At 47.7% G+C, this 27,259-nt stretch overlaps 1 protein-coding gene across 1 annotated transcript; it reads right to left on the reverse strand.

Moving 5' to 3' along the window:
* Positions 1-20,393: 20,393 nt before the first annotated feature.
* On the reverse strand, positions 20,394-21,155 carry LOC123135250 (thaumatin-like protein). The gene has a single exon (XM_044554308.1). The coding sequence runs from the start codon at positions 21,104-21,106 to the stop codon at positions 20,576-20,578; it is 531 nt and encodes a 176-aa protein (XP_044410243.1). The 5' UTR covers positions 21,107-21,155; the 3' UTR covers positions 20,394-20,575.
* Positions 21,156-27,259: the final 6,104 nt, after the last annotated feature.

The raw sequence follows: 27,259 nt of genomic DNA on the forward strand, positions 1-27,259 counted from the left end.
TTTTGCTAACGGGCGCCTGGAGCGCTCCCGCGCTGGGCCGGCCCAGCTAGAGTTTTTACAAATCTGTCTTTACTGTAAAAAGGTCCAAAACTGGTGCCCGCCCAGCAAATCTTCATCTGCGAGGACAGTAACCAATCTGCCATCGAACTACTAGTGATACATAACTTATTTTTTTTTCTTTGTTCCCTACAGCCGCGGGACTACCCTGGTTTTGGGAAGCTTCCCAAACCGGGTTTTCCTTGGTTCGTGGTCATTGCCTGGGCGGTTTTTATTTGGATTTCTTTTTGCTTTTTTGTTCTTTATAAATGTGCATTTTTAAAATTCGTTTTTCTAAATTGATAATTTTCTGTATAAAAAATCGACGAACTTTTTCCAAATTTATGGTTTTTTTCCAAAATTGATGAAGTTTTTTTCTAATTTGATGAACCTTTTTGCAAATTTGATGATTTTTTTTCAAATTGGACTAACTTTTTCTAAAGTTTTAGTAAAAATTTTATCAAATTTGATGAACATTTTTCAAGTTTGAAGAACTCTTTTTCAAAATCGACGAACTTTTTTCAAATGTGATGAACCTTTTTCAAAATTTATGAACATTTTCAAATTCAATGAACTTCTTTTCAAATATATGATCTTTTTTCAAATTCGATGAACTTTTTTAAAATTTCCTCGAATTTGAAAAGTTCATCGATTTGAAAATAGTTCACGAATTTGAAAAATGTCATCAGATAAGGAAGAAATAGAAAACAAAAGAAGGAAAAAAGGAAAAAGAAAAGAAAAGAAAAGTGGAAACAAGGAAAAACAAAGAGGAAATAAGGAAAAATGAAACAATAAAAAGAAGAAAAAGACGTAATCTAGCAGCTCTGCTTCAGTGGCCGAGTGGTTAGCCTGTTGTACTGCAGAACAGGTTGTTGCTGGTTCGATTCTTCTAGCCCACGAGTTTTTTTCCGTTTTATTCCTTTCGGTCGAGCCCCCGTGTTGGGCCGGCCCACCAGCGCAGCAGCGTGGGCGCGCCGAAATCGCTGACTCTCCCGCTGCCAATTGCCTAGCGCCCCGATTAAGAGGTTGCACTGGCGCTTAAGGGGCCGAACACGGTTTGGGTCAGGCAGCCTATGTAAGTAAACCAGTCCACTATCTCGGGTTCGTTTCGTTCAGTTTTTTTTAGGGAAGTTTCGTTCAGTTTTCTTTGGAGGCATTTATTGGTTTTTTTATATTTTTACTATCTTCTTTTAGTTTTTTTTATATTTAAAAATATGGTAAATAAATAGTTACAAAAATTAATTCGTTTCATATTTAAAATGTGTTTATGATCATTTAATATAGGTTCCCTGATTGTAGATTATTTAATTGCTTAATTTCAGAATAATATTTGTACCATTGGAAAAATGTTGTAATATTATTAAAGAATTAATGAATTTTAAAAAATATTTTCATGAAATTTCTGAGTGAAAAAAACACAAGATTTTACAAAAATGTTATTCATATTTTAAAAACACGTGTATCTATAATGTGTTCACGAAATTTTGAATAAATGTTAATACCATGTAGAAAAAAGTTTGGATAGTTGTTTTGAAAAAGTTCTGTATCATTCAAAAAATGTGCACGCATTTCGAAACAAATGTCAGTCGTATTCAGAAAAAATATATAAGGTAAAAAATGTTTCATACCGTTTAAAAATGTTTATGATATTTTCTAAAAAATTCACGCTTTACAAAAATATGTTTGAGAATTTTTTAAATAAATATTTATATGATGTATAAAAAAAATATCTATAATTGAAACAAAAACTGTACATGGAAAATTTTTGTATGTACAAACATCAGAAAAATGAAAAAAAAACATAAATAGAAATTGCAGAAAAGCACGTGGAAGCTTCTAAAACCAGTCTGAACCAGTCCATAGGATCTTTCGATAAACATTCACAAAACTCTACACAAACATGTATATATGTCCACCCACTTCCGCTCGCGCTAGACGAGCCTCTGTCTCACAAAGGGCGAGATATAACCTTTGCGCGATACAATGGAGACCATGAGGATATCCACCCGTAGGAATGAGCCAGACTTAGGTGTAAAGTCTAAGCTTGGGAAGTATATTTCCTTACCTACATTTCACTCATGTTCTCATATACATTAATTACATGGATGGTTGCTTGATGATATTTGTATATCCGTATTTGGTTTCTGTTTGTTTCATTCGCTCAAAATCAAGAAACCAAAAAAAAATTGTTTTCGTCGCTTCGTTTGTTTGGTTTTTATTGCCTTCTTTTGTGTTCTTTTTTCTTTTTGTTTTGCTTGCTGTCGTTTCTTATGTTTCTTATGCTATTTGCATTCCCAAAAAGAAAACACCATGTTCTTCTTTTGTTAGTTATTTTGCTCTTTCGAAGTTCTCTAAGAAAACGGCGTAAATATTTTCTCATTCTTTTTTGCTTCTTCTCCGAAAGTTCTATTTGAACGCCTCTTTGAAATTTTCAAAGTCCCAAGTCGCATATTAATCGTGTATAATCCGTGAATATTCACGTGAGTGCACGCGCTATATGTGCATGTGTGTTAGTTATCTCTTCATGCATGTGCTCTACTACTCAACAAAAGGTGCATGTCATCCCTTATAAGGTGGTCAAAACCATCTCACCCAGCCAATGTGGGACTAAACTTAACTTCTGGTCATTACCTCTTGCGTTGGGCCGTTTCGGATGTCTCTCACGCCATGTTTAAAAGTGGCCGAAGCTAGTACTACTAGCTGGCGACATTGAGCCGATGTCATTGAGCAACCACCTAGCTAGTTACTCTGGAACCATTCAAAAAGTTAGCTACTATGGATAGTCCAAACTAAAACTAGCCTAGATGATAAGACGACACGTGCAACACCTGAAGCAAATCAATCCAAAGAACTCCAACTATAAGATAAACCAAACCATAGTGAATGTGTTCTCCGCCCAAGCGAGTCCAAACTATTTTCAACTCTTGGATTAACCCATATCTATATGTACCTGCCCCTACCAACTAATAACGGGAGTTAATATTGTTGGTTTCGTCCCGCTTTTGTTCTTTTTTATGTATATATCTATACCTACTAATAAAATAAGGTAATATTCTTTGTTTCGTGTCACTTGATCTCATCCCGCTTTTGCGGTTTTTTAGGCAAAATCTCGTAAACTCTATTAAGACGCCACAATGTTTACAGTGTCCCGCTTTCGTGATATTCTTTGTTTTTGACCGTACGTGCAAATGATGCGTGCATGACGCTCGATGTGTACGAGCCTATTTTTCATACATTGCATCTATAAGCCTTCCCAACCTCCCGTTCATAAGTCAACTCGCCGACACATTTCCTTCTCGTTTATATTTTCTTTGGGAAAAGGAGTTCCTCACGTACACACCTCGCCTATTGTCTTAACTTAACCCAGAAGGCCGCAATCAAAAAGAAAGAGCGCACAACTCCATGCATGATCCCTAATGACCCCGACTGCAGTGGCTACCTCTGCGCCTCCGATGATCACCCACCGTGGCTCCCCCGCTTTTCGAGTTTTTGGACCTAATATCAAGCTCCGCCATACCTAGAATGAGCACTTACAAGCCGATGAGAAGGATGTAACGGCCGGCAGCGGGAAGGCAAACGGCAACGGAAGAGGCAGGGGTGCTTCCCGGCGGAAAGGAGGTTTCCATCTTCCCCTTCAACTCTCACGGCCACTGTCGGTGTCAAAACCGGCGGATCTCGGGTAGAGGGTCCCGAACTGTGCGTCTAGGCGGATGGTAACAGGAGACAAGGGACACGATGTTTCTACCCAGGTTCGAGCCCTCTCGATGGACGTAATACCCTACTCCTGCTTGATTAATATTGATGATATGGGTAGTACAAGAGTAGATCTACCACGAGATCAGAGAGGCTAAACCCTAGAAGCTAGCCTATGGTATGATTGTTGTTCGTCCTACGGACTAAAACCCTTCGGTTTATATAGACACCGAATAGGGTTAGGGTTACATAGAGTCGGTTACAATGGTAGGAGATCTACATATCCATATCGCCAAGCTTGCCTTCCACGCCAAGGAAAGTCTCATCCGGACACGGGACGAAGTCTTCAATCTTGTATCTTCATAGTCTAGGAGTCCGGCCAAAGATGATAGTTCGGCTATCCGGACACCCCCTAGTCCAGGACTCCCTCAGTAGCCCCTGAACCAGGCTTCAATGACGACGAGTCCGGCGCGCATATTGTCTTCGGCATTGCAAGGCGGGTTCCTCCTCCGAATACTTCATAGAAGGTTTTGAACACAAGGATAGTGTCCGGCTCTGCAAAACAAGTTCCACATACCACCGTAGAGAGAATAACTTTTTGCACAGAGCTGCTGACGTATTCCGCGGCGTGACGTCACACCACGGCCAGGCCTTTATACGAATCATTTTTACTGTTCCACCTCAGTGCGTTTAGCGAGGCGGTTTCCTTGGCACGTCTTATCAAAGCGTAGATCGTGCCCCCTTATTCCGGGATTCTCATCAATACGGACGTGGGTAACCCAACCTCGCAATTGATTACGGCGCTTGGGAGATAAGCGAGTTTTATCAGGCTGGTGGGGGACGCATAGCTTCGTCCGTCCATATAAGGGGATAAGGATCCACCCTTTTCACCTACGCCTTCCTCCTCCCTTGCTCATCCATTTCCGTGCACTTTGAGCTCCAGCGCCCAAGTCCGCACATCCTTCCTCGACCATCTCCAGCCATGTCCGGAGCGGGAGGCGGGTGGATGGTCTCCTCCGTCACGGAGGGCCAAGTAAAAAAGCTGCGGAAGGCCGGATACTTGTCCGACGACATCGCACATCGGCTGCCCGACAAGGGGCAGCTCATCCCCACCCCCAGGCCCCATGAGAGGGTGGTGTTCCTCCCCCACTTCCTCCACGGACTAGGGTTTCCACTTCACCCATTTGTCCGGGGACTCATGTTCTACTATGGCCTAGATTTCCATGATCTGGCCCCGAATTTCATCCTCAACATCTCGGCGTTTATCGTCGTGTGTGAGGCCTTCCTCTGCATCCAGCCCCACTTCGGCTTATGGCTGAAGACCTTCAATGTCAGGCCGAAGGTAGTGGGCGGCCGCCAAGCGGAGTGCGGAGGCGCCATGGTTGGCAAGATGGCCAAAGTCCTATGGCTCGAGGGCTCCTTTGTGGTGATCGTAAAGGGGTGGCAATCAGGGTGGTTCTACATCACCGAGCCGTGTGACTCTCAATGGGCGGCGGCCCCCGAATTCCGATCTGGCTTCCCCACACGGCTCACGTCATGGAAAGAGACGGGCCAGACGTGGGGGGATTCAGATGAGCTACCTGGACTCCAAACCTGCGTCTGAAGCCTGGTGGACAAGAATCTCAGGCTTGTCAACATAATCCAGGTGATGCTTATCCGCCGGATTCTCCCATGCCAACAACGGGCCTTCAAAATTGTGGGAATTCGATCCGGCACAGCACCCAACTCTGAAAAGGCTCTTCGACACTACGTACGAAGATGCCTGGAAGGTGCTGTTCAAGGGCGCCGAGGCTCCCACATCCGCTACCGAAGATCGCGGATTCAGCTCGCAGCGTCAAGCCAGTGAGGTAAGTCATTTTACCCTTTATGGGACTCTTTTTTCATAGTTTGACTCTATGCGGGATCTAAAACTCCCTAACGTTTTACAGGACTGGCTGGTGAAATCCGGACAGATTAACTGTCCGGCCCCTTTGCCAGAAGACCCAGCGAACGCCCGATTGGCGGGGCTGCTGGTTCCGGCACCTCACGTGGTGCCGGAGAAGAAGGCCAAGAAGGAGGCCACGGGAACTCGAAGGAGCTCCTGGCGCCAGGGGCTGTCGGACTCATCGCCCGACGACCCTGAGGCGGAATCCTCCTCTGAGGAAGAGAAGGAGGAAAAAGAAGCCTCTCCCCTAGCGGGGAGAGAGAAGAAAAGGAAGGCCGCCACAACTGGGGAGGCCGGAGGGTCGAAGAAGGGAAGGACCCTTCCTTCGGACTTCTCCGCCAACGCCGACAGCGACGAGGAGGAATGGCCAACAAGGACCAAGCCTCTGGCGAGATCGTAAGTGTCCGGATACCCATGTTTTTTTTCATTGCATAGTGTTCTCTAATGCCGAACAATCATGCAGCCCGCCCAAGGACGAGCTCGCCACTTCATCGAGCGGGTCCCTGAATTCGTCGGAAGTGGAGAGTACTTCACTTCCGACCGCCTCCTCACCTCATGTTGCTGACGACGCCGAGGTGGGGCCCTAAGGGGGTCCTGGTCAAGAGGAGGTGGCGCAGGAGGCGCCGCAAGGCAGCCTCCCGGATTCCAGGCGCGAGGGGAGCGAGACCCCCAGGGGCTCTAAGCCCGACCCTTGTCCGGACTCCATACCGGAACCTTCAGCGGTTCCGAAGTCCGGCAAGCGGCCCCTTCGTAGGAAGGGTAAGACGCTGGTGTCCTCCGTCCAACCGGAGGCACCGGATAGCTTACTGGAGGCGCTTAACAGCGCCTCCATCGAGGAGGAGCACCACATTGTTATGAGTGTGGTGATCCGAAAAGTTCAGTACGCCAAGAGCGGGCTGACTGAAGCCTGTACCAGCCTTCTAACAGGCTTTGAGGTAAGTTTAGAATATGTAAAAATATTACCGCATAGACAGTAGCCCCTGATGCTTAGTTCGGTGTTCGGAAAGAAAAGTCGGACTAAGGATCTAAAAAGATATACGCAGGAGTCTAACATAAGTATGTCAATATGGGAATGCAGGCTGCACTGCTGACCTCTGCCGCACTGACTGCGGAGGTCAATGCATTGAAGCAGAGCCTCGAGCGGTCCGAGAACGAGCTCGGCCTTGCCAAGAAGAAGCTCGAGGACAAAGAAGGTAAGTAATACCTTAGTAAAGAAATACCTTATAGAAAGGATTCGGTTGCAAAAAATGACAGGAATAACGTGGGTATTGTAGGGGCCACGAACGAGGTGGCGACCCTGAAGGAAGCGGTGTCTGCGGTCGAAAGCAAAGCGGCCGCGGAGCGCGCCGAGCGAGAAAAGCAGGAGGAGCGGGTGGCGGAGGTGCGGCAAGAGCTCCAGGCTCTCGTGGAAAAACACGAGAGTTTGGAGCGTGACTCGAATGTAAAAGTGCCAAAGCCGCTAAGGCCGAAGCCCAAAAAGCCCTCCAAGAAATTGAATCATTAAAGAAGATAGCGGCGGGTAAGGCATTCTTTATGCAAAACAAGAATGTAAAAGTCAATTACCTATTACTTACCCGGATTCGGAGCTCTCCAGGAGCATTCGCAGATCTGACCCGTAGTGCGTCAGATGCTGCCGCGTTCTACCGCGCCAAGGAGGGGAGCTCGACGGAGAAGGTATTCTGGTCTCAGTATGCTGAGGCCGGACATCCGGTGCTCCTAAGCGACCAGTTGAAGCAGCTGGTCGAGCTCCACAAGGTCGCCGAACAGGCCATGAAGGGCCTTATAGTTCGGCTGTGGCCATTGGAAGCCATGCCTGGGAGCTACTTTGGGCTAGTGCGGCGGCTGGTGGACGCATGTCCATGGATTGAAGTCATCAAGCGCTCCGTCTGCATTGAAGGTGCCCGTCGGGCCCTTGCCCGTGCTAAAGTGCACTGGGGCAAGCTGGATGGGGAGAAGCTTGTGACGGACGGGCCATCGAAGGGCAAGGAGCATCGCACGCCCGAAATGTATTATGAGGGCGTCCTGAAGGGTGCCCGCCGTATAGCGGATGAGTGCTCCAAAGATGTAATTTTTGAATAGACTCGCATTTGTTATCCTGTGCGCTGAAAACTTGTTCATATGCGCTAAGCAACGCTTGTTAATTTAAAATATTACCTTTTGTGCGGCCGTTTATCAAATTTGAGAGATGGCAAGTCGTTGGCTTCAGCCCCCATGCCACGAGTGCTGGGGTGTTCGGGATAAACTTGAGCGCTCTTTTTCCCATTCCTGGGTCCATCGAGGGAGGCGCTCAACGCAACGAACAAGGCAACCGGATTTATAATACTTGAACACTCTCACTTAGCCATATAATTCTATAATTTTAAATTTCGGCGAAGCCCCTAGTATTCGGAAGACCGAGTTCGGGGCGCTATCCACGCCTTGGCCGGACAATGCCAACTCCTCGCTCTAAGCGGCATAAGTCTTTAGGGACCCGAAAAACCTCTCGAACAGCGACCGGCTCTCGCCCTATCATGATGGTCAGTTTTAGCTTTCTCCACTGAGGTGCTCAACCCAGATCAACCGGGGCACAATCGCAGTGGTTTTCCCAGCGCTACCTTAGCCCATATAACGGAACGTAAGGTACCAAAACATGGGAGCCGGGCAAACCCAACTATTGACCCAAGACATGATTCAGAGCCGATGCATATAATGCTATAAGTTCGGGGTGCCGCACTTGTGAAAGTGTTCGGACTTCTAACACCATATGCTGGGGAACTTAAGCCCCTAGTGTATTGGCCGTACCAAAGTGTGCGGGTGCAACATGTCATGAAATGAACATATATATAGATAAAGAAAGGAGTGCAATAATAGACAAAAGCTATGTATTGTTTATTCAAAAAGGAACTGCAATGAAAGTAGAACGATACAAATAGTGCGATAAGCAAGGGATGGGACTATTTAACATGTCCCCCTCCAGGGGTAAGCTGCGGGATGGTACGTAAAACAGGTATAATGATCGTAGTAGAGACCACCTGGACACTCGACGTAGCTTTCTGCTTCCCTGGCCGTTGCATCGTGAGTTCGGCGTGAATGCCAGACAGGGCTTCTGGAGAACAGAGTCCTGAAAGTAAAAGTAAGAAAAATAAAAAAGGAATGACACAAATGGGAGCCCCTAGTGCGGTCTAGCCACATTCTGGGCGTGCCGTGGTCGTGGCCTTCCCCTTAGGCCCATGGTATCTCCAGAGCGTAGTTATGTACGCGTAGTACTGGCTTCGCAGTTTCGCGAGGGCTGGGGTTGGGGCCGGATTGCTAAGCGTGCTCGGATCGTGCCAGGCGGTCTTGTTATAGGTTACTCCGGGCGCGCTTGATAGTGTCCGATTGTTTAATGGCCGGGCTAGATAATTGCCTTAAGAGGCTGTTCTGCACTTCTGCCGCAAGGGCGGCCGTATGCTCCTCCATTCGGAGAGAGCGTTCGGTGTTTCCATTGATCGTGATTACGCCTCGAGGGCCTGGCATCTTGAGCTTGAGGTATGCGTATTGCGGCACCGCATTGAATTTTGCGAATGCTGTTCGTCCGAGCAGTGCGTGATAGCCGCTGCGGAACGGGACTATGTCGAAGATTAAATCTTCACTTCAGAAGTTATCCGGGGATCCGAAGACCACTTCGAGTGTAACTGAGCCTGTACAATTGGCCTCTACACCTGGTATGACGCCTTTAAAGGTCGTCTTTGTGGGTTTAACCCTTGAGGGGTCTATGCCCATTTTGTGCACTGTATCCTGATAAAGCAGGTTCAGGCTGCTACCGCCGTTCATCAAGACTCTGGTGAGGTGAAATCCGTCAATAATTGGGTCAAGAACCAATGCGGCAAAACCGCCGTGACGGATGCTAGTGGGGTGGTCCCTTCGATCGAAGGTGATCGGGCAGGCAGACCATGGGTTGAACTTCGGGGCGACTGGCTCAATCGCGTATACATCCCTTAGCGCACGCTTCCGCTCCCTTTTGGGTATGTGGGTTGCGTATATCATGTTCACCGTCCGCACTTGTGTGAAAAAGCCCTTCTGTCCTCTATTGTTCGGCGGCCGGGGCTCTTCCTCGTCATCGCTATGCAGCCCCTTGTCATTGTTTTCGGCGATTAGCTTCCCTGCTTGCTTGAACACCCAACAATCCCCGTTGGTGTGGTTGGCTCGTTTTTCGGGGGTGCCATGTATCTGGCACAAGCGATCGAGTATTCGGTACAAGTTGGACGGGCCCTGGGTATTTCTTTTGAATGGCTTCTTTCGCTGACCGGGTTTAGAGCCTCTGAATCCGGCATTTACTGCCGTATCTTCAGCATTATCACCATTAATGCGGCGTTTATGCTTGTTGCGACGCGACCTGCCATTGCTGTCCTTGGTATCCGAACTACCAGGGTGTTTGGCCAAGTTGTTGCTTCGAGCTAGCCAGCTGTCCTCTCCCGCGCAAAAGCGGGTCATGAGTGTGGTAAGGGTTGCCATGGATTTCGGCTTTTCCTGTCCTAGGTGCCGGGCTAGCCACTCGTCGCGGATGTTGTGTTTGAAGGCTGCTAGCGCCTCTGCATCCGGACAGTCGACGATCTGATTTTTCTTCTTTAGGAACCGCGTCCAGAATTGTCTGGCCGATTCTTCTGGCTGCTGAATTATATGGCTAAGGTCATCGGCGTCTGGTGGTCGCACATATGTGCCCTGGAAGTTATCAAGGAATGCGGCTTCCAGGTCCTCCCAACAACCAATTGATTCTACTGGCAAGCTGTTCAGCCAATGCCGAGCTGGTCCTTTAAGCTTGAGTGGGAGGTATTTGATGGCATGTAGATCATCACCACGGGCCATGTGGATGTGGAGGAGATAGTCCTCGATCCAGACCACAGGATCTGTGGTACCATCGTATGATTCGATGTTTACGGGCTTGCAGTCCTCAGGGATTTGATGATCCATTACTTCATCTGTGAAGCATAGTGGGTGTGCGGTGCCTCTGTATTGGGTATATTACGATGTAGCTCATATGAGCTTTGTCTACTGTGTTTGGCCCGGCCGGGTTTGCTGTATCCGGCGTGACGGTAATCATCCCGAGTCGTTGGGCGCCCACGCGATCCGTAGATCGATCTTGTATGTTTTGCCTTATCCTCCAATATATCTCGCAAGTCCGGTGCGTTTTCCCGTGCCTTGGTACTTTTTGAGCGGCGTAGGGGCGTGGCTTGAGCGGAGGGCCGAGAGGCTTCTCTGTCGCGGCCACAGGGTGGCCGGTCTGCTATGTCATGCACTGGTGACTTGGGTGCTTCCTCCTCTAATCGAGGCAACGGCCTATGTTTGGGGTAGCTTTTGGAGGGGCGTTCGAGTTCATACTCTTCGTCTGCAAGGACTTCAGTCCATCTGTCAGCTAGCAGGTCTTGGTCAACTCTAAGCTGTTGCTGCTTTTTCTTGAGGCTGCTTGCCGTGGCCATAAGCCTACGTTGGAAACGCTCCTGTTCGGCGGGATCCTCAGGCACGACAAATTCGTCGTCGTCGAGGCTTGCCTCATCTTCGGGGGGAGGCGCATAATTATCGTCCTCTACCCCTCTTTCTACCGCACTGTCGTGCGGACTTGCTTCTCCCTCCTCCTGCGCTGAGTCCTGCTGGAGGGGGTCATCTTCGGCACTGTCCGGGGTATTATTGTCTCCCGTGCCGGAATCGCCGTTTTTACTGTGGCAGGATTTAGAGCGGCGCCGCTGATGCCGGCGCTTGGGCTGTTTCTTGGAGGGGTCATCCTCCGCTGTTCCATCGCCGTTCCCATCTTTTGGGATGTCCACCATGTATATGTCGTATGACGAGGTGGCCTTCCAGTGCCCTGTAGGCGCTAGTTCTTGGTTGTCTTCGGCATCGTCGTCCATACCGTCGATGTCTTCGGAGTCGAAGTCGAGCATGTCGGTTAAATCATCGGCAGTGGCTACAAAGTGGGTGGTGGGTGGGCGTTGAATTTCTTCATCATCCGCATCCCAACCTTCCTGACCGTAGTCCGGCCAGGGCTCTCCGGATAAAGAGAGAGACTTTAGTGAATTCAGGATGTCGCCAAAGGGCGAGTGCTGAAAGATGTCCGCGGCGGTGAACTCCATGACCGGCGCCCAATCGGATTCGATTGGCAGGGGCGCGGAGGGTTCGGAGTCCGGAGAGGAGTCCGGCACCTTGGAGTCATGGTCTTCGCAAAGGACAGGGATGGAGTTCGGCTCAATCACCGTTGAGATCGTAGCCCCCGAGGCGGTGTCCAACCACTCGTCCTCGATCGGGGGAACCGGCTCCGGATTAAGGGTCGGAGCGGGCACTGGTGCGGCCTCCAGGGCACTGTTCGGCGGCAGAGCTAGATCATACCCATCGAGACAGTGCGGCACGCTCGGCTGTGGCTCGCATCCATCGAAGATCAAGTCTCCGCGTACATCGGCCGTATAGTTCAAGCTTCCAAATCTGACCTGATGGCCAGGGGCGTAGCTTTCGATCTGCTCCAGATGGCCAAGTGAATTGGCCCGCAGTGCAAAGCCGCCGAATACGAAGATCTGTCCGGGGAGAAAAGTCTCACCCTGGACTGCGTCGTTGTTGATGACCGAAGGAGCCATCGGGCCTATTGGTGACGACACAGAGGAACTCTCAATGAAAGCACCAATGTCGGTGTCAAAACCGGCGGATCTCGGGTAGGGGGTCCCGAACTGTGCGTCTAGGCGGATGGTAACAGGAGACAAGGGACACGATATTTTTACCCAGGTTTGGGCCCTCTCGATGGAGGTAATACCCTACTCTTGCTTGATTAATATTGATGATATGGGTAGTACAAGAGTAGATCTACCACGAGATCAGAGAGGCTAAACCCTAGAAGCTAGCCTATGGTATGATTGTTGTTCGTCCGACGGACTAAAACCCTTTGGTTTATATAGACACCGAATAGGGTTAGGGTTACACAGAGTCGGTTACAATGGTAGGAGATCTACATATCCGTATCGCCAAGCTTGCCTTCCATGCCAAGGAAAGTCCCATCCGGACACGGAACGAAGTCTTTAATCTTGTATCTTCATAGTCTAGGAGTCCGGCCAAAGATGATAGTTCGGCTATCCGGACACCCCCTAGTCCATGACTCCCTCAGCCACCCTATTGATCTTCAAGGCAGGCTTTATACCAGCCTACATGTGTCTAGAGCTGATGGATCACGACATCGGAATTCATGAAACTACATGCATAACACCGAGTCGATCTACAGAGGAGGCGTTAATTGCGTCGCCTGCTCGATGGCAGCATCCACGTGGCTGCAACGCCCTCAGCCATTGACCTTCAATCTTTAACCATCTCGTGTGTAACACAAAGCAATCTAGGATCTCATCGTCGCCGTGTCTCCAAACACGTCCAGCCTCACTGCGCTCATATTTTAGTTCTTTTTTTCATTTTTGTTCTTTTTCTACTGTTGTTCTTTTTTACATGTTCCTTTTTTATTTTGGTTATATTTTCTATTATTGAATGGTTTTTAAGTTTTTGTCAAATCGTGAATATTTTCTACAAATTTGTGAACATTTGTTGAATTCATGCACATTCCAGAAAACTTGTAAACATTTATTGCGAAAACTGGTATACTTTTTTTAAATCGGGGAACATTTGTTGAATTAAAAAACATTTCTTAACTGGGAATAATTTTTTGAATTTGCAAATATGTTTTGCCGAACATTTTTCAAATGTACGAACATTATTCATATTCATAAGCATTTTATGAATCCGCTATATTTTTAAAAATTGATGATATTTTTTGTTCACGGGCATTTAAAAAAATTAACACTTTCTACAAAATAATATTTTTTTCTGAATTCGCAAGCATTTTTTCAAGTTCATGAATGCCAACATTATTTTGAATCCTCGAACATTTAATGTTGAGATTTTTTCGAAATTCACAAAAAAATCAAATATGGAACTCTTCTGAAATGCAGAATTATTGCAATAAGAAAAAACAAGAAATTTAAGCCAAAAAATCAAATGAAAAAAAGGCGGGGAAGTGGGGAAGGGAGTGCGCGCTGCCGATCGCCTAGCGCGCCGAATAAGAAGAGGTTGTAGTGGCGCTTAAGGGGCCGAACAGGGTTTGCGTCAGGCTGCCTCTGTAAGTGTGGACCTGCCCACTATCCCGGGTTTGTTTCGTTCAGTTTTCTTTTCAAACATTTGTTCGTTTAATTTTATTTTATTATCTTATTTAATTTTGTTTTTGTTTTCAAATATTCTATATAAAAATAATAAATTTTTTAATTCACTTCATAAAATGTGTTTATGACGCATTTAAATATGCTCCCTAATTGTGGAATATTTGTTCGTGCAATTTCAAAATAATATTTGTACCATTCGAAAAATATTGTAACAATATTGTAAAATTCATGAGTTCCAAAAATATGTTCATGTAAATTTTGAATGAGAAGATATCATAAGATTTTACAAAAATGATCTTCATATTTTCAAAACACATGTTTTCTAAAATTTGTTCGTGACATTTTGAATAAATGTTTATACCATGCAGAAAAAAAAAGTTTGGATAGTCGTTTTTAAAATGTTTTGTATCACTCAAAAAAAGTCCATGCATTTTGAAACAAATGTCCGTCATATTTAGAATAATATAAAATGTACAAAAATGTTTCTTACCATTTAAAAAATGATCATGAAATTTTATAAATGTTCGCACATTACAAAAATATGTTTGTGAAATTTTTAATAAAATGTTCAAATTATTCATGTAATTGAAAGAAAAACTGTACATGGAAAATATTCGTATTTACAAACATCACATGCATCAGAAAAACGAAAAAAAGAAGAATATGAAACACAAATAGAAAAAAAATAGAAAAAACACGCAGAAGCTTCTAAAACCGGTCTGAACCAGTCCATAGAAGCTTTCGCAAACCGTTCACAAAACTCTACAGAAACATGTATATATGTCGATCCACTTCCTCTCATGCAAGACGAGCTTCTGTCTCACAAAGGGCGAGATATAGCCATGCCGCAATAATAATGGAGACCATGAAGATTTCCGCCCGCAGGAGTGAGCCAAACTTTGGTCTAAAGCTTAAGTTCGGGGAAGTATGTTTCCTTACCTAAATTTCACTCATGTTCTCATATACATTAATTACATGAATGGTTGCTTGATGATACTTGTATATCCATATTTGGTTTCTCTTTGTTTCATTCGCTGAAAAACAAGAAATGAAAAAACATTTCTCATTTTTTTCACTTTGTTTTGTTGGGTTTTTGATTGCCTTCTTTTGTATTCTTTTTTATATTTCTTGTGTTTGCTGTCGTTTCTCTTGTTTCTTCTGCTATTTGCATTCAACAAAAACAAAACCCGATGTTCTTCTTTGGTTGGTTATTTTGCCCTTTCGTAGTTCTCTAAGAAAACAACATAAATATTTCCTCATTCTTTTTGCTTCTTCTTTGGAAGTTCTATTTGAGCGCCTCTTTGAAACTTTCAAATTTTCAAAAAGATTTTCTCTTCGCTTCCTTTTGAGTTCTTGTTTGTTTTCTTTAAGAAAAACATCTCTAAAATATTTTTGTTGTGTTTCTTTGACTTCCTTTTTGCCTTCTATTTTTCAAAAAAATCCAAAAAGATTGCTTCTTTCACTGTTCTTCTGTTTTTCATTTGGTTTCTTTTTGTTGTTCTTTTTGGCTTTTCTTTGCCGAAATCTTTGAAGTTTCTTTCGTCTTTGTGTGTAAGTTGTTAATCCAAAACTTCAAAAAAGATTCCTTATATGTGTTGTGTTTTGAAAAGAAGAAATTTATGATTGGCTCTTATGTGCTTTATTGTTGAACTAATGGAAAGACCAAAAATGTTTTTATGGTTTAGCTTGAGTCATGAAAACACTTGCACTATGTTATGATTATAAATGTTATTCAAGTTGTGCACGTGACAAGGCAATAATGACGATTATTTGGTGAAGTGGTTGCGACGGAGAAAGTTGGTATTATCATATATTGCTTTTGTTTATGTATGAATGTTTAACCTCACTGGATGCGCCAATTGGCGCAAAGACCAACTGTAGGTCAGAAGATAAGCGAACTACTTGAAGGATTTTTTTCCCTCAACTATCTGTGCATGATTATGCTCATGCTGTGTTTTTATTTGTCTTGCAATTATCATTTCCCATAGCTTTTACTGGTGATCTACTTTTGATGTCATGAGACTGAATATAAGATGGAAGTTACGTGAACTGTTTGTAGATACCAACAACCGGGTCAATAGGAAGATCGATCACACACCTGACACCCCTACATTACATGATCTAATACATCGAAACCTTCTACTCGGAACAAAAGAGACGACTCGAGGCCATCAGTTTCCCATCAGAGTCTGCGCCAGCATTCCCATTTGAGCGGCCACCCGTTGTGCCAACCAATTGAAACCCGACAGTTAAGTGAACTATTTGAAACATAAGACGGGAGTTACGTGAACTGTTTTGAAGAGACCAATGCAACCATTGGCACAATTACAAACTGCAGCTAAGAAGAGAAGCAACTAATAGAATCGAAATTTTAGGTTATTCGAAGGATGTTTCTCGTGAATAGTCTGCAACGATTACATACGTATTGATACATGACTAGAACTGTCAAGGCCTCCTAATCAAAACAAAAAGTCAACATGTGAAAGGGTCCGGCGGGCCCTTCTTGTGACACATGTTCATGCACTACTAGTGGAGAAACATGGTTTGTCTAATCAGTGGTCTCAAGGATTGCATAGGGACTCGAGAACCATGTGCCCGGTCACTGGAGCCGGACGTCCCACTGGCAAATGAAGCATGTGGCCGGCCGGGCACACAACATCCCCAGCCAACCGAGCGTACGTGCCCAACTAACTCAAGTGAGTCAACTGTTCGGGGGCCAAAGGACACCAACAGGCGGGTCCGGCTCATGCTTCTCACTCGGCAAATTGTGTGGGAGGGCGCACGCAGACCGAACCAAAACCACTACATAACGGTGACCCTGACCGTGTCTGCATCCACCCGTCATGGACCCACCAAGAAACGAAATCCCTATGAACACCTCGCCAATCCTCTGGCTCCATTGAGTAGTTTGCCATCAGATGGGAACCAGAATTAAAAATACGTATTACTTATTACATTTGATTATTTCCGCTTCAGTGTGGTGACACCATTGCATTTTGCACATTTTGATCTTCCTGTTTCGGGTAACTCTCTCAGACGTCTCCAAAATCTTTACTAGGTACTCTTGATAGGTAAGGTCTTCACTGGTATTCATGTCCTCCATTGGAATTTGCTCTTCTGGCACTCGCAAACACTTCTTCAGTTGAGACACATGGAAGACAGGGTGCACATCTGACAACCGCGGTGGCAATTCTAGCTGATAAGCAACTTCACCTCTCTTCTCGAGGATCTTGAAAGGTCCAATGAATCTCGGTGCGAGCTTGCCTCGAGCCTTGAAACGACACATTCCTCTCATAGGTGAAACCTTGAGATACACGAAGTCTCTCACTTCAAAGCTTAAGTCTCGGCGTCGATTGTCTGCATTCGACTTCTGTCTAGACTGGGCAATCTTCAGATTCTCTCTCACTAACCGAACTTGTCTTTCTGCCTCTTGTAGAACATTGGGTCCAAAAACTTGGCCTTCTCCAGTCTCATTACAAAATAATGGTGTCCTGCACCTTCGTCCAAACAACATCCCAAAAGGTGCCATCTTATGACTCTCTTGGCAACTGTTGTTGTAAGCACTGTTACAAATATCGGCCAATATTCCGATATATCGCTTATCGGGGTCCTACTGATAAGATAAATGCATACCGCTCAGGTTTATCGATCAGACCGATTTATCGGTTGTCAGACCGATTTATCGGCTGTGAGACCGATTTTCACTGATATACTGATGGGATCCATCTGTCTGAAATCGAAAAAAGCTCTCTTCCACCCCACAAGCCACAGAGCAGCGCGGGAAAAATCCCTCGATAGCAATAGGGTTTGGGTGCCCCCCGCCGCTGCTCCCTGCGATTGACCCCGCTGCCGCCACCATGGTCTCCGCCAGTGGCCGGAGCTAGCTCGCCCGACCGTTCTCTCGCTCGTCCTCTCGTCCCCTCGGCCTCACCCCGTACTCGTCTCCAGCACCGCTCGGCGGCACCCTGTCCTCGTCCGTGGCTTCCACACTGCGGCGCCCAGGAGCAGCTCCCCCACGTCGCCCCTCCTCAGGATCCAGCACTGCTCGCCCCGTCCTCATCTCCAGCAGCGCTCGCTGGCGCCCCGTCCTCAGGATTAATCAGCCCTCGCCGGGGTCCCGTCCTTAGGATCCAGCAGCAGCTCCCCCGCCACCTCTCCTCAGGACCCAGCAGCGCTCGCCGGCGCCCCGTCCTCAGGATCCAGCAGCAGCTCCTCCCGCCACCCCTCCTCAGGATCCAGTAGAAGGACGGCCTGTAGCAGCTCCCCCCGCCATGCCTTCATCCACGGTGTTGATTCCTCTTCGCCCACTCCAGATTTCATTCTCGGGTCAGCATATGAGTGCAGTAGATTTTGAGGCATGAGTGCAGTGAGCAGAATGTATTAGCAGCATATTTTGAGGCATTAATAATTTTGACTTTGGGTTGAGTTTTGTAGATGGCTGATTGTATTAGCCTATTAGCACTAGTAGAAAACAGACCTTTTGTCCAAAGCATTAGTCCCGGTCTGGTTTTGAACCGGACCTTTAGTCGCGGTTCGGGACGGGCATCATTAGTCGCAGTTCATTCCGGACCTTTAGTCCCGGTTCGTAACACGAACCGGGACTAAAGGAGTGGTGGCAGGCTAGTGTCAGCTGGGGCCCCCACGAGCCCCTTTAGTCCCGGTTTGTATCACCAACCGGGACTAAAGGCCCCCCCCCCCCCTTTAGTCCCGGTTGGAGATACAGACCGGGACTAAAGGCCCCTCCCCCTTTAGTCCCGGTTGGTGTCTTCAGCCGAGACTAAATGTCTATCTTTAGTCCCAGTTGGAGATACCAACCGGGACTAAAGGGGGGGCCCTGCGAGCCCCTAAATTAGAAAAATCATAACTAATTCATTCTAATTCAGAAAAAAAACAAATAATATATCAAAATTTGCAAAAAGGGATTTGTTTGAAGAAACTTTCTGTTTTCCGTTTCAAGAATTTTTGATATAGTTTGGATGGACACCAACCCGGACTAAAGGGGTTCTGAAATTTTCAAACTCTACCCCCCCCCCCCCCGGTTGGACCGCCTTTTTTAGTTTTGTGGAAAATAAACAAAAATGATATCTTCAAAAAATAAAATCCTTTGAGACGTAGTTAGGTTTCAGTGTCTAGTTGGTATAGAAATTTTGAAATAAGAATTTTGACCTTTTTTGTGAAAAAACGAAAAAAAATCTAAAGCGGCCATAACTTTTCCATACGACGTCGAAAGAAAAAGTTTAATATATAAAAAAACTAGAGAAAAATTGGGACTCGATTTCACCCAGGTTTACCCGGTGAAGTTTTCTCAGATTCTCAAAATTCCAAAAGTAAAAAAAGTTATTTCAAATCAAAAAAATAATTTTTAAATTTTTAAAAATTAATTTTATTTAAAAATAAATAAATGATGTCATATTTGGATTCCTCACATTTTTCTGATAATAATGGATATATTATTTGTCCAATTTTGATTTACAAATTTAAAGATATTAATTATGTCATATTAAATGAATAAATGGCAAAAAAAGAATAAAATAATATTATTACTTATTTTATTTTCATTGAAATTCAATATTATTTGTACTTATTTTGTATATTTTAATAATATTATCACTGATTCGAATGATATAGCAGTCCGTTCCACAACCAACAACTTAATTTTCATTTCGCGCGCTATAGCTTGACTGAGTTGAGGAGGCCGTTTGAAGCTGACGGAGCAGTACCTTTATCTTCTTCTACTCCCTCTGTTCTGAATTACTTGTCGCAGGTGTGGATATATCTGGATGCATTTTTAGTTCTAGATACATCCATTTTTGTGACGAGTAATTTGGAACGGAGGGAGTACAAAGTAGCACTAGCGATAAAATGGAGGCATGCAAGCAGAGTTTTTACACGATCGGCCTAACATAGTAAGTGATGCATGAAGCAATACGTTGGCAGCTTCGCACCCAACCAGGATACGAATAAATCAATTTACTCTAGCATTGGATAGAAGCCGTCGTCAACGTAGGGCAGCATGCATGCGTGCAAAAATATACTTACAGAAAATAATTACATATGTAGAATTTTTTTTCTATATATGATAATGAAAATACGAACATAGATTTGACCGAAAACATTTGGCGGCTGATTCAGTCAAGGGACACTTTGTAAAAATGGAAACACTTCCAGCGGCCGGTCACACGATATAACGCAAGCGCGAAACTGGTGGGAACTCGGATTGATGGAGAATCAGATTGCGCGGCGGCAGCGGAGAGCTGATGGCGCGCAGAGTGCGGCGGCGGGGCGGGCGATACGACGTGGCATCGCGAGGACGCCACCACGTTGTCGGTTGGTAGTTATCGCCGACGGTGGCGGAAGCGCCCGGTGTTAGCGAGGCAGGGGCGCCACCGAAGCCATGGGCTGGAGGCGAGGAGGCCGCGGAAGACGCGCGGAGGCGTAGCGCCAGGAGTGGGGGGCGAAAGGGCACATGGCCCTTCGCCGGAGGGGTCGCGTGCTCACAGTAGCGACATTAACACGCCCCTTTAAAAAAGGAAAACTAATCAGGAACATGTATGGAGTAGTGTTTGATAACCATAGAACATATTTAATTTGAGGGCTCTGGTACATAAATTAAATTATAAGCTATATAGTATAAATGCGTACACTGCACGCACGGACAGCCTTATTTTCACAACATCGTCTTATATTCATCTTATGTAACAAACTTTATTCTCCACACTCATTGTATGTACGCGTATTATGCTGGTGGTGGTATCGTCCGCTACTAGCTACGATGATACCTTCTTCCTCATGGGCAGAAGGTAACCTGGTAGCTGTTGTTGTTGCCGTTACAGGCGTGGTTCTTGGTGTCATCGGTCGGGAAGAGGTAGGCGTCGGGGCACTTGTCGGCCTGGCACACCAGGTTGGGCCCGTTGCTGCAGGAGAATGACAAGGGCACGTTGAAGCCGTCGATGACAGAGATGTCGTAGAAGTCCTGGCCGTTGCCGACGGTGAACTCGGCCAGGGTCAGCGGCGGCTGCCCGGACAGCGTGCACGACAGCGCGCCGCCGCAGTCGGCAGTCTGGCAGCTCCCGGAGTTGCCGTTGAAGTTGCAGCCCGTGCGGCCCCACACCCTGCCGGAGGGCGTGTTCGCGGGGACGTCGAGGGTCCACGTCTCGCCGGTGTTGAGCTGCCGACCGCCGCCGATCGGGGTGGCCGCCGGCCACACCGTGTAGGGGCAGTTGTTCTTGATGTTGAACGTCGCCGCGTTCGTGCTGGCAGCGAACACGGCAAGGAAGAGGACCATGGAGGCAGCTGCTGCCAGGTGGGACGAAGCCATTTCAAGTTGCTTTGCTTCTGTGTCGTCTACACGTGGTTTGGTAGTAGTGCGGGATGATTGATGTGCTAGGGACGAAGGGGCATGGGTATTTATAGATGGCTCGGCCGGGACTCCGGGATGGAAGGACAACTGGGAGCCAATTCGTGTGACTTGGAAATTTCCACGCATTCATCATCAATCAACAGGGAGACTCGACTCTGTCCATGAGCCACTTCGCAATCGCATAGATTTATCTTTCACACAGATCAGGATCGAAAACACGTACGTACGTGCAGGGGCGGCGCTAGGGGTATTCTTGGGTCTTCATGCGAATATCCATGATTTTTACAAAACAGTGTCCATTTTAGCATGGTGTCACTAACTGACCTGCAGACACCAGTGATGGCTTCGCTAGGGTTTCCTAGCCCGGGCGATCAGGGGGCGATCCCCACGCCGCCGCCAACGCCGGCCGCTGCCCCGGCCACGGTCGGCCTCCCGTCCGTGCCCCAGCCATGCCAGGGTGCCGGACCACGTCCGCCCCGCGATTGCGCGACCAATCAGGTCTCGTCAATCCCGTCGTGCCCGTGAAGGAAACTGCAAGGAGTCCGATCGGCTCACGCCGGGAGGGATTAGGGTTTCCTAAACCCTGCCGCAAGGAAAACCTGAGCCCCCCCTTAAAGCTTAAGGCAGGAACACTATAACGCCAGAAGCCTCGTGAGCCGCCAGATCGATCTAACCACGCTGCTGCGCTGCTGCCGCCAAGCCACCCCGACGCCATGGCGAAGCCGTCCGCGCGCGGAGAGGACATAGAGATGCCGGTGACCGAGGGGGACCTAGGGGTCGGTGGGGGCGATCATGGGGCTCCCCTTGCGGATGCTTCCCGCCCGAAGCCTTCCACTGGGGACCCTGGTGTTGTTGTGGAGACGCTCCCACGCGTGAAGGATCTCGCCATCTGGAACCAGATGAAGCGGACGGCGCCAGAGGCAGAACAATCTCAGAGGCAAAGCAATGGGAACCAACACGCCGAGGGCCCAGAGGAGTTCAGGGAAGGTGAGGACACGGAGGCCGAGGCTGAACTTGTGGAGGTTGATCTCGAGGAAGAGGGGGTGCTCCAGCAACCGGCTCATCCTTGGATGGTGATCATGCTTGTTTACTCGTTAGATCAACCAACACCCAGAGCTCTTTTTGACAATATTGTAGATGGCTGGAGGTTGAAGGAGAACTTTGACTACTCATACCAGGGAGCTAATAGGTACCTTGTTCACTTTGGGTGTGAAGCTGATATGGCAAGGATTCTGCGTGGAGGACCGTGGCAATATAAACATGACCCACTGATCATCGAAGCATATGATGGGATGAGGGAAGTTTCTGAGTACGTCCTTGATCGGATTAGAATCTGGGTGCGGATCCTGGATGTGCCAACCAACTGGAGAATCGAGAAAATAGTGAAAGCTCTGTGTGCAAATTTAGGCACGCTAATACAAGTTGAACTTGATGAGAACAGGGGCAATTATGTGCGCGTGCGAGTAGTGCTGCCTGTGAATAAGCCTCTTGAGACGGCGGTGGTGATGAACGCTCGTCTTAAAGAGAAACGTACAAAGGTTGAATTTGAAATTCAATACGAGAAACTGCGTGATTTTTGCTATACCTGTGGCTACCTGGGCCATGTGGAGAAGTCATGCGGAAGGAAGGTTAAAGGTGATGCACCAACGGGGAAGTTCAGCGGCAAACTGAGATGCTCTCTGCCCCGGCCGTTCACAAGGCAGTCTGACATAGTACGGGCGAAAACCAATCCAACAGTATTCCGTGGTCTTGATTTTTCGGCGGGAAGTAGCACCTCCTCTGGCCGGGGACAAGGGGGGCGTGGAGCTCGCCGTGAGGCAGATCAGGCGCGCACATACAAGACACAGGAAGAGCACAAGAGCGGCAACCCGGCCATCGATCAAATGCTGGCAGAACATATGCAGAATATGACGGGGAGTGACAAGGAGGAATAGGGGTGCAGAAGCCCACAAATGAATTCAGCGGGGACGGCCACACCCAGAACCAGTACACGCCCTCTCAGCCCAGGAGCTCCGAAATCATACCAGCACTACGTGACCTGTCAAATGAGATACGCATGGCCAATGCAGAACTATCCGATGCTACATCACGTGGGAAAAGGAATGCGGAGGAGGAGGTGTCCTCGGCGGCTGGAGTGGAACAGGGAGACAAAGCCATGGTGCTCTACACTAACCCGAATGCCGCGGGAGATATTGCTTTTTCAGGAACGCCGAAGAAGCGGAGAACCTCAGAGACGTTGGAGGGGCAACGGGCTCAAGTACACGGTGGAGTAGGTGATCAGGACATGATGAAGGTGTCCAACCCATTGGAGGCAGTCGGCCCAGGGGCCGCCGACGAACTGACGGGGCCCGAGGCGCCCCGTCAGGAGCAATGAATATCCTTAGTTGGAACTGCCGGGGGGTGGGAACCCTCGGACAGTTCGTGATCTCGTGAGTCTTGTAAGACTCATTCCCCTAGCATTGTTTTTCTTTGTGAAACTAGACAGTCAAAAAATAAAATGAAGAGGTATCGCTCTCGTTTAGGTTTAAGTGGTTTTGAGGCCTCAGGTAGTGATGGTCTTAGTGGTGGCTTGGCTTTGTACTGGCATGAGTCTATGAGTCTTGATGTAAAAACTATCAATAAAAGATATATTGATGTGTACGTGATGACGGCGCCGGGAGAGCCACCCTGGCGGCTCACCTGTGTCTATGGCGAGCCGCGAACGGAGGACCGGCATCGCATGTGGTCCATCCTGTGTGATCTTCATCACCAATCCGACTTGCCTTGGGTGGTGGTTGGAGACTTCAACGAGGCTATGTGGAGCTTCGAACACTTCTCTGAATCACCACGGTCGGCAGGTCAGATGATTGATTTTCGTGATGTTCTGGAAGTTTGTGGCTTGGGTGATCTTGGTTTTGCAGGGCTGCCTTACACATATGATAACAAACGAGCTGGACGTGCAAACGTCAAGGTCCGCCTTGATCGGGCGGTGGCAACCAATGCTTGGCGGGACTTGTTTGAATATGCTAAGGTGGACCACCTGGTGGCACCTAGCTCGGACCATCTTCCTATACTGCTTCGGTGCTCGCGAGAGGAACCGATGCAGGTTGCTGGCAGGAGGTTTCGGCAATATGAAGTCATGTGGGAGAGGGAGCCTTCGCTCCCGGAGGTAATTATGAAAACCTGGACAGATTTGGGTTCTATGCTCAATCTTGGTGATATATCCTCTGGCTTGGGTAATTTGATGAAGAAGCTGCAGGTTTGGAGCCGGAAAAAATTCGGTAATGTCATAAAAGAGATTAACAAGTCTCGCTCACGGCTCGAGGAGCTTCTGTCCATGAATGCAGATAGGAAGGAAATAAGGGAAGCGACGGATAGCCTCAACGAGCTCCTGTACCGCGAAGAGATGATGTGGATGCAATGATCGCGGGTGGCGTGGTTAAAGGAAGGGGACCGGAATACCAAATTTTTCCACAGAAAGGCCAAATGGCGTGCTAGGAAGAATCGCATAAAAAGTTACTTGATGATTCAGGCATCGCCCATAGTGACCATGGAACTATGGCGGCGATGATCTCAGATTACTTCTCTACGCTGTTTACTGCGGACGAGACCATTTGTCCGGATCTGGTCATTGATTTAATTAACACTCGTGTTACTGACCGCATGAATATTGGGTTGTGCGTAGATTTTTCCGACAAGGAGATTGCTGATGCCTTGTTCTAGATTGGCCCCCTGAAAGCACTGGGGCCGGATGGATTTCCCGCTCGCTTCTTTCAAAGGAACTGGGAGGTGATGAGGGAGCAAGTCATTGCTGGCGTGAAGGAGTTTTTTCGGACGGGCACTATGCCGGAGGGGGTGAATGACACGGCCATAGTACTCATTCCCAAGGTGGACAACCCGGAAAGAGTGTCTGAGTTCAGGCCCATCAGCTTGTGTAATGTCATCTACAAAGTGGTGGCTAAATGTCTGGTAAATCGCCTCCGACCCATCCTTGATGAGATTATATCGCCGGAGCAGAGTGCCTTTGTACCTGGACGACTCATAACAGACAACGCCTTAATTGCTTTTGAGTGCTTTCACTACATACAGCAAGAGAAGGATCCTGAAAAAAGCTTTTGCGCTTATAAACTGGATTTATCCAAGGCATATGACAGGGTGGACTGGATCTTCTTGGAGCGAATGATGCAAAAGATGGGTTTCGATCATCGATGGGTGAACTGGATTATGTCATGCGTCACATTGGTGAGATACACTGTAAAATTCAATGGTACCCTCTTGGATTCGTTTGCACCGTCCCGTGGGCTACAACAAGATGATCCTCTATCCCCGTTCCTATTTTTATTGGTGGCTGATGGGCTATCTGCCTTGTTGAAGAAAGGGGAAGAAAATGGTGATTTTACCCCGCTGAAGGTGTGCCGCAGAGCTCCTGGTGTGTCCCATCTGCTTTTTGCAGACGACACACTATTCTTTTTCAAAGCCGAAGAGGAGCAAGCAAGGAATGTGAAGCAAGTCCTGCATGCTTATGAGCGAGCCACTGGACAGAGCATTAATCCGGCCAAATGTAGTGCCTTATTTGGTGATGCGTGCCCAAGTGAAGAGCAGCAGAAAGTACGTGCAGTTCTCAATATTGTGACAAACCTGTTTGAGGACAAATACCTGGGGTTACCAACACCGGAGGGCCGCATGTCTCGTGGGAAATTTCAAAACCTCCAATCCAGATTGTTGAAGAGAATCATAGCATGGGGTCCTTGGCTGGAAAGGAGACGATGATCAAAGCTATCGCGCAGGCTATACCGACGTATGTTATGGGGGTGTTCAAGCTCCCTATGTCTGTATGTGATGATCTCAACCGCATGGTCCGGAACTTCTGGTGGGGTGCATCGGAAGGGAAGAGGAAGACACACTGGCTGGCTTGGCCAAAGATCTTGGTGCACAAAACACAGGGGGGCTGGGCTTTCGTGATTTTCGCGCCTTCAACCAGGCCCTCCTTGCCCGGCAGGCGTGGCGCTTACTAATAAATCCTCACAACTTATGTGCGCAGGTGCTCAAGGCGAGGTACTACCCTGAAGGCCGCCTAGAGGATACAGTCTTCTCCGGCAACGCCTCCCCTACGTGGCAAGCCATTCAGTATGGCCTTGAGCTCCTCAAGAAGGGCCTCGTCTGGCGAGTAGGGGATGACCGTAACATCCGGATTTGGCGAGATAGATGGATCCCCCTTGAGCTGTCACGCCAACTTATTACCCAACAGGGTACCTGCCGACTGCAACGAGTGGCCGAGCTCCTGCACGAGGATGGTACATGGCACCTTGACCTGCTCCATCGCTACTTCCACCCGACGGACGTGGAGGTCATCTCCAGCATTCGTACTTCGCCCCGCGTCACTGACGACATCATCGCATGGGGCCCGGAGAAGAATGGTATCTTCACCGTTTGATCCGCTTATCGGTTCGCCATGGACGAGCGCGAGCGTCCACTGGCCACCGCCACGAGCAGGGCACCGGATGGTCATCGCGCCATCTGGAAGATCATATGGGGGTGCCCTGCTCCCCCAAAGGTACGCGTGTTTGCTTGGAGGATCGTTACGAACTCGCTTGCTACCTGGGCAAATAAGCTCTCTCGCCATCTTGAGGTTTCTGACCTATGCCCTTTATGTGGACTGGAACGGGAGGACATGTTCCACGCTTTCTGCAGATGCCCTTTGGCAAAGGAGCTGTGGCATGCTATGGCCACGGATTGGTGCATCCCCAAGGTGGAGGACATCCTGAACACAGGTCCGGAATGGCTATTCACCCTGCTGGACCCCCTTGACGAGGCTACGAGGATGATCGTCCTTATGATCATGTGGCGAACCTGGCATGTCCGGAATGAGATCACGCATGACAAGAAGCCGCCACCAACTGAAGCCTCACGACGGTTCCTGCATGGGTACATTACTTCACTGCTCTGTATCCAACAATTCCCAAATGCGAATGTGATCAAGGGGAAGATGACGGTCTCATTGCCGTCGTTTGTCAATCGACCTCCTAAGGAGGCTAAGGAGGAGCGACCATGGGCCGTGCCAGAGTCGGGACGCACTAAGCTGAATACCGATGGCAGTTTTGTTGCGGCAACGGGATCGGCAGGAGGAGGGAT

The sequence above is a fragment of the Triticum aestivum genome, chromosome 6B, assembly GCF_018294505.1.
Source record: "Triticum aestivum cultivar Chinese Spring chromosome 6B, IWGSC CS RefSeq v2.1, whole genome shotgun sequence".
NCBI classification, from domain to species: Eukaryota; Viridiplantae; Streptophyta; class Magnoliopsida; order Poales; family Poaceae; genus Triticum; species Triticum aestivum.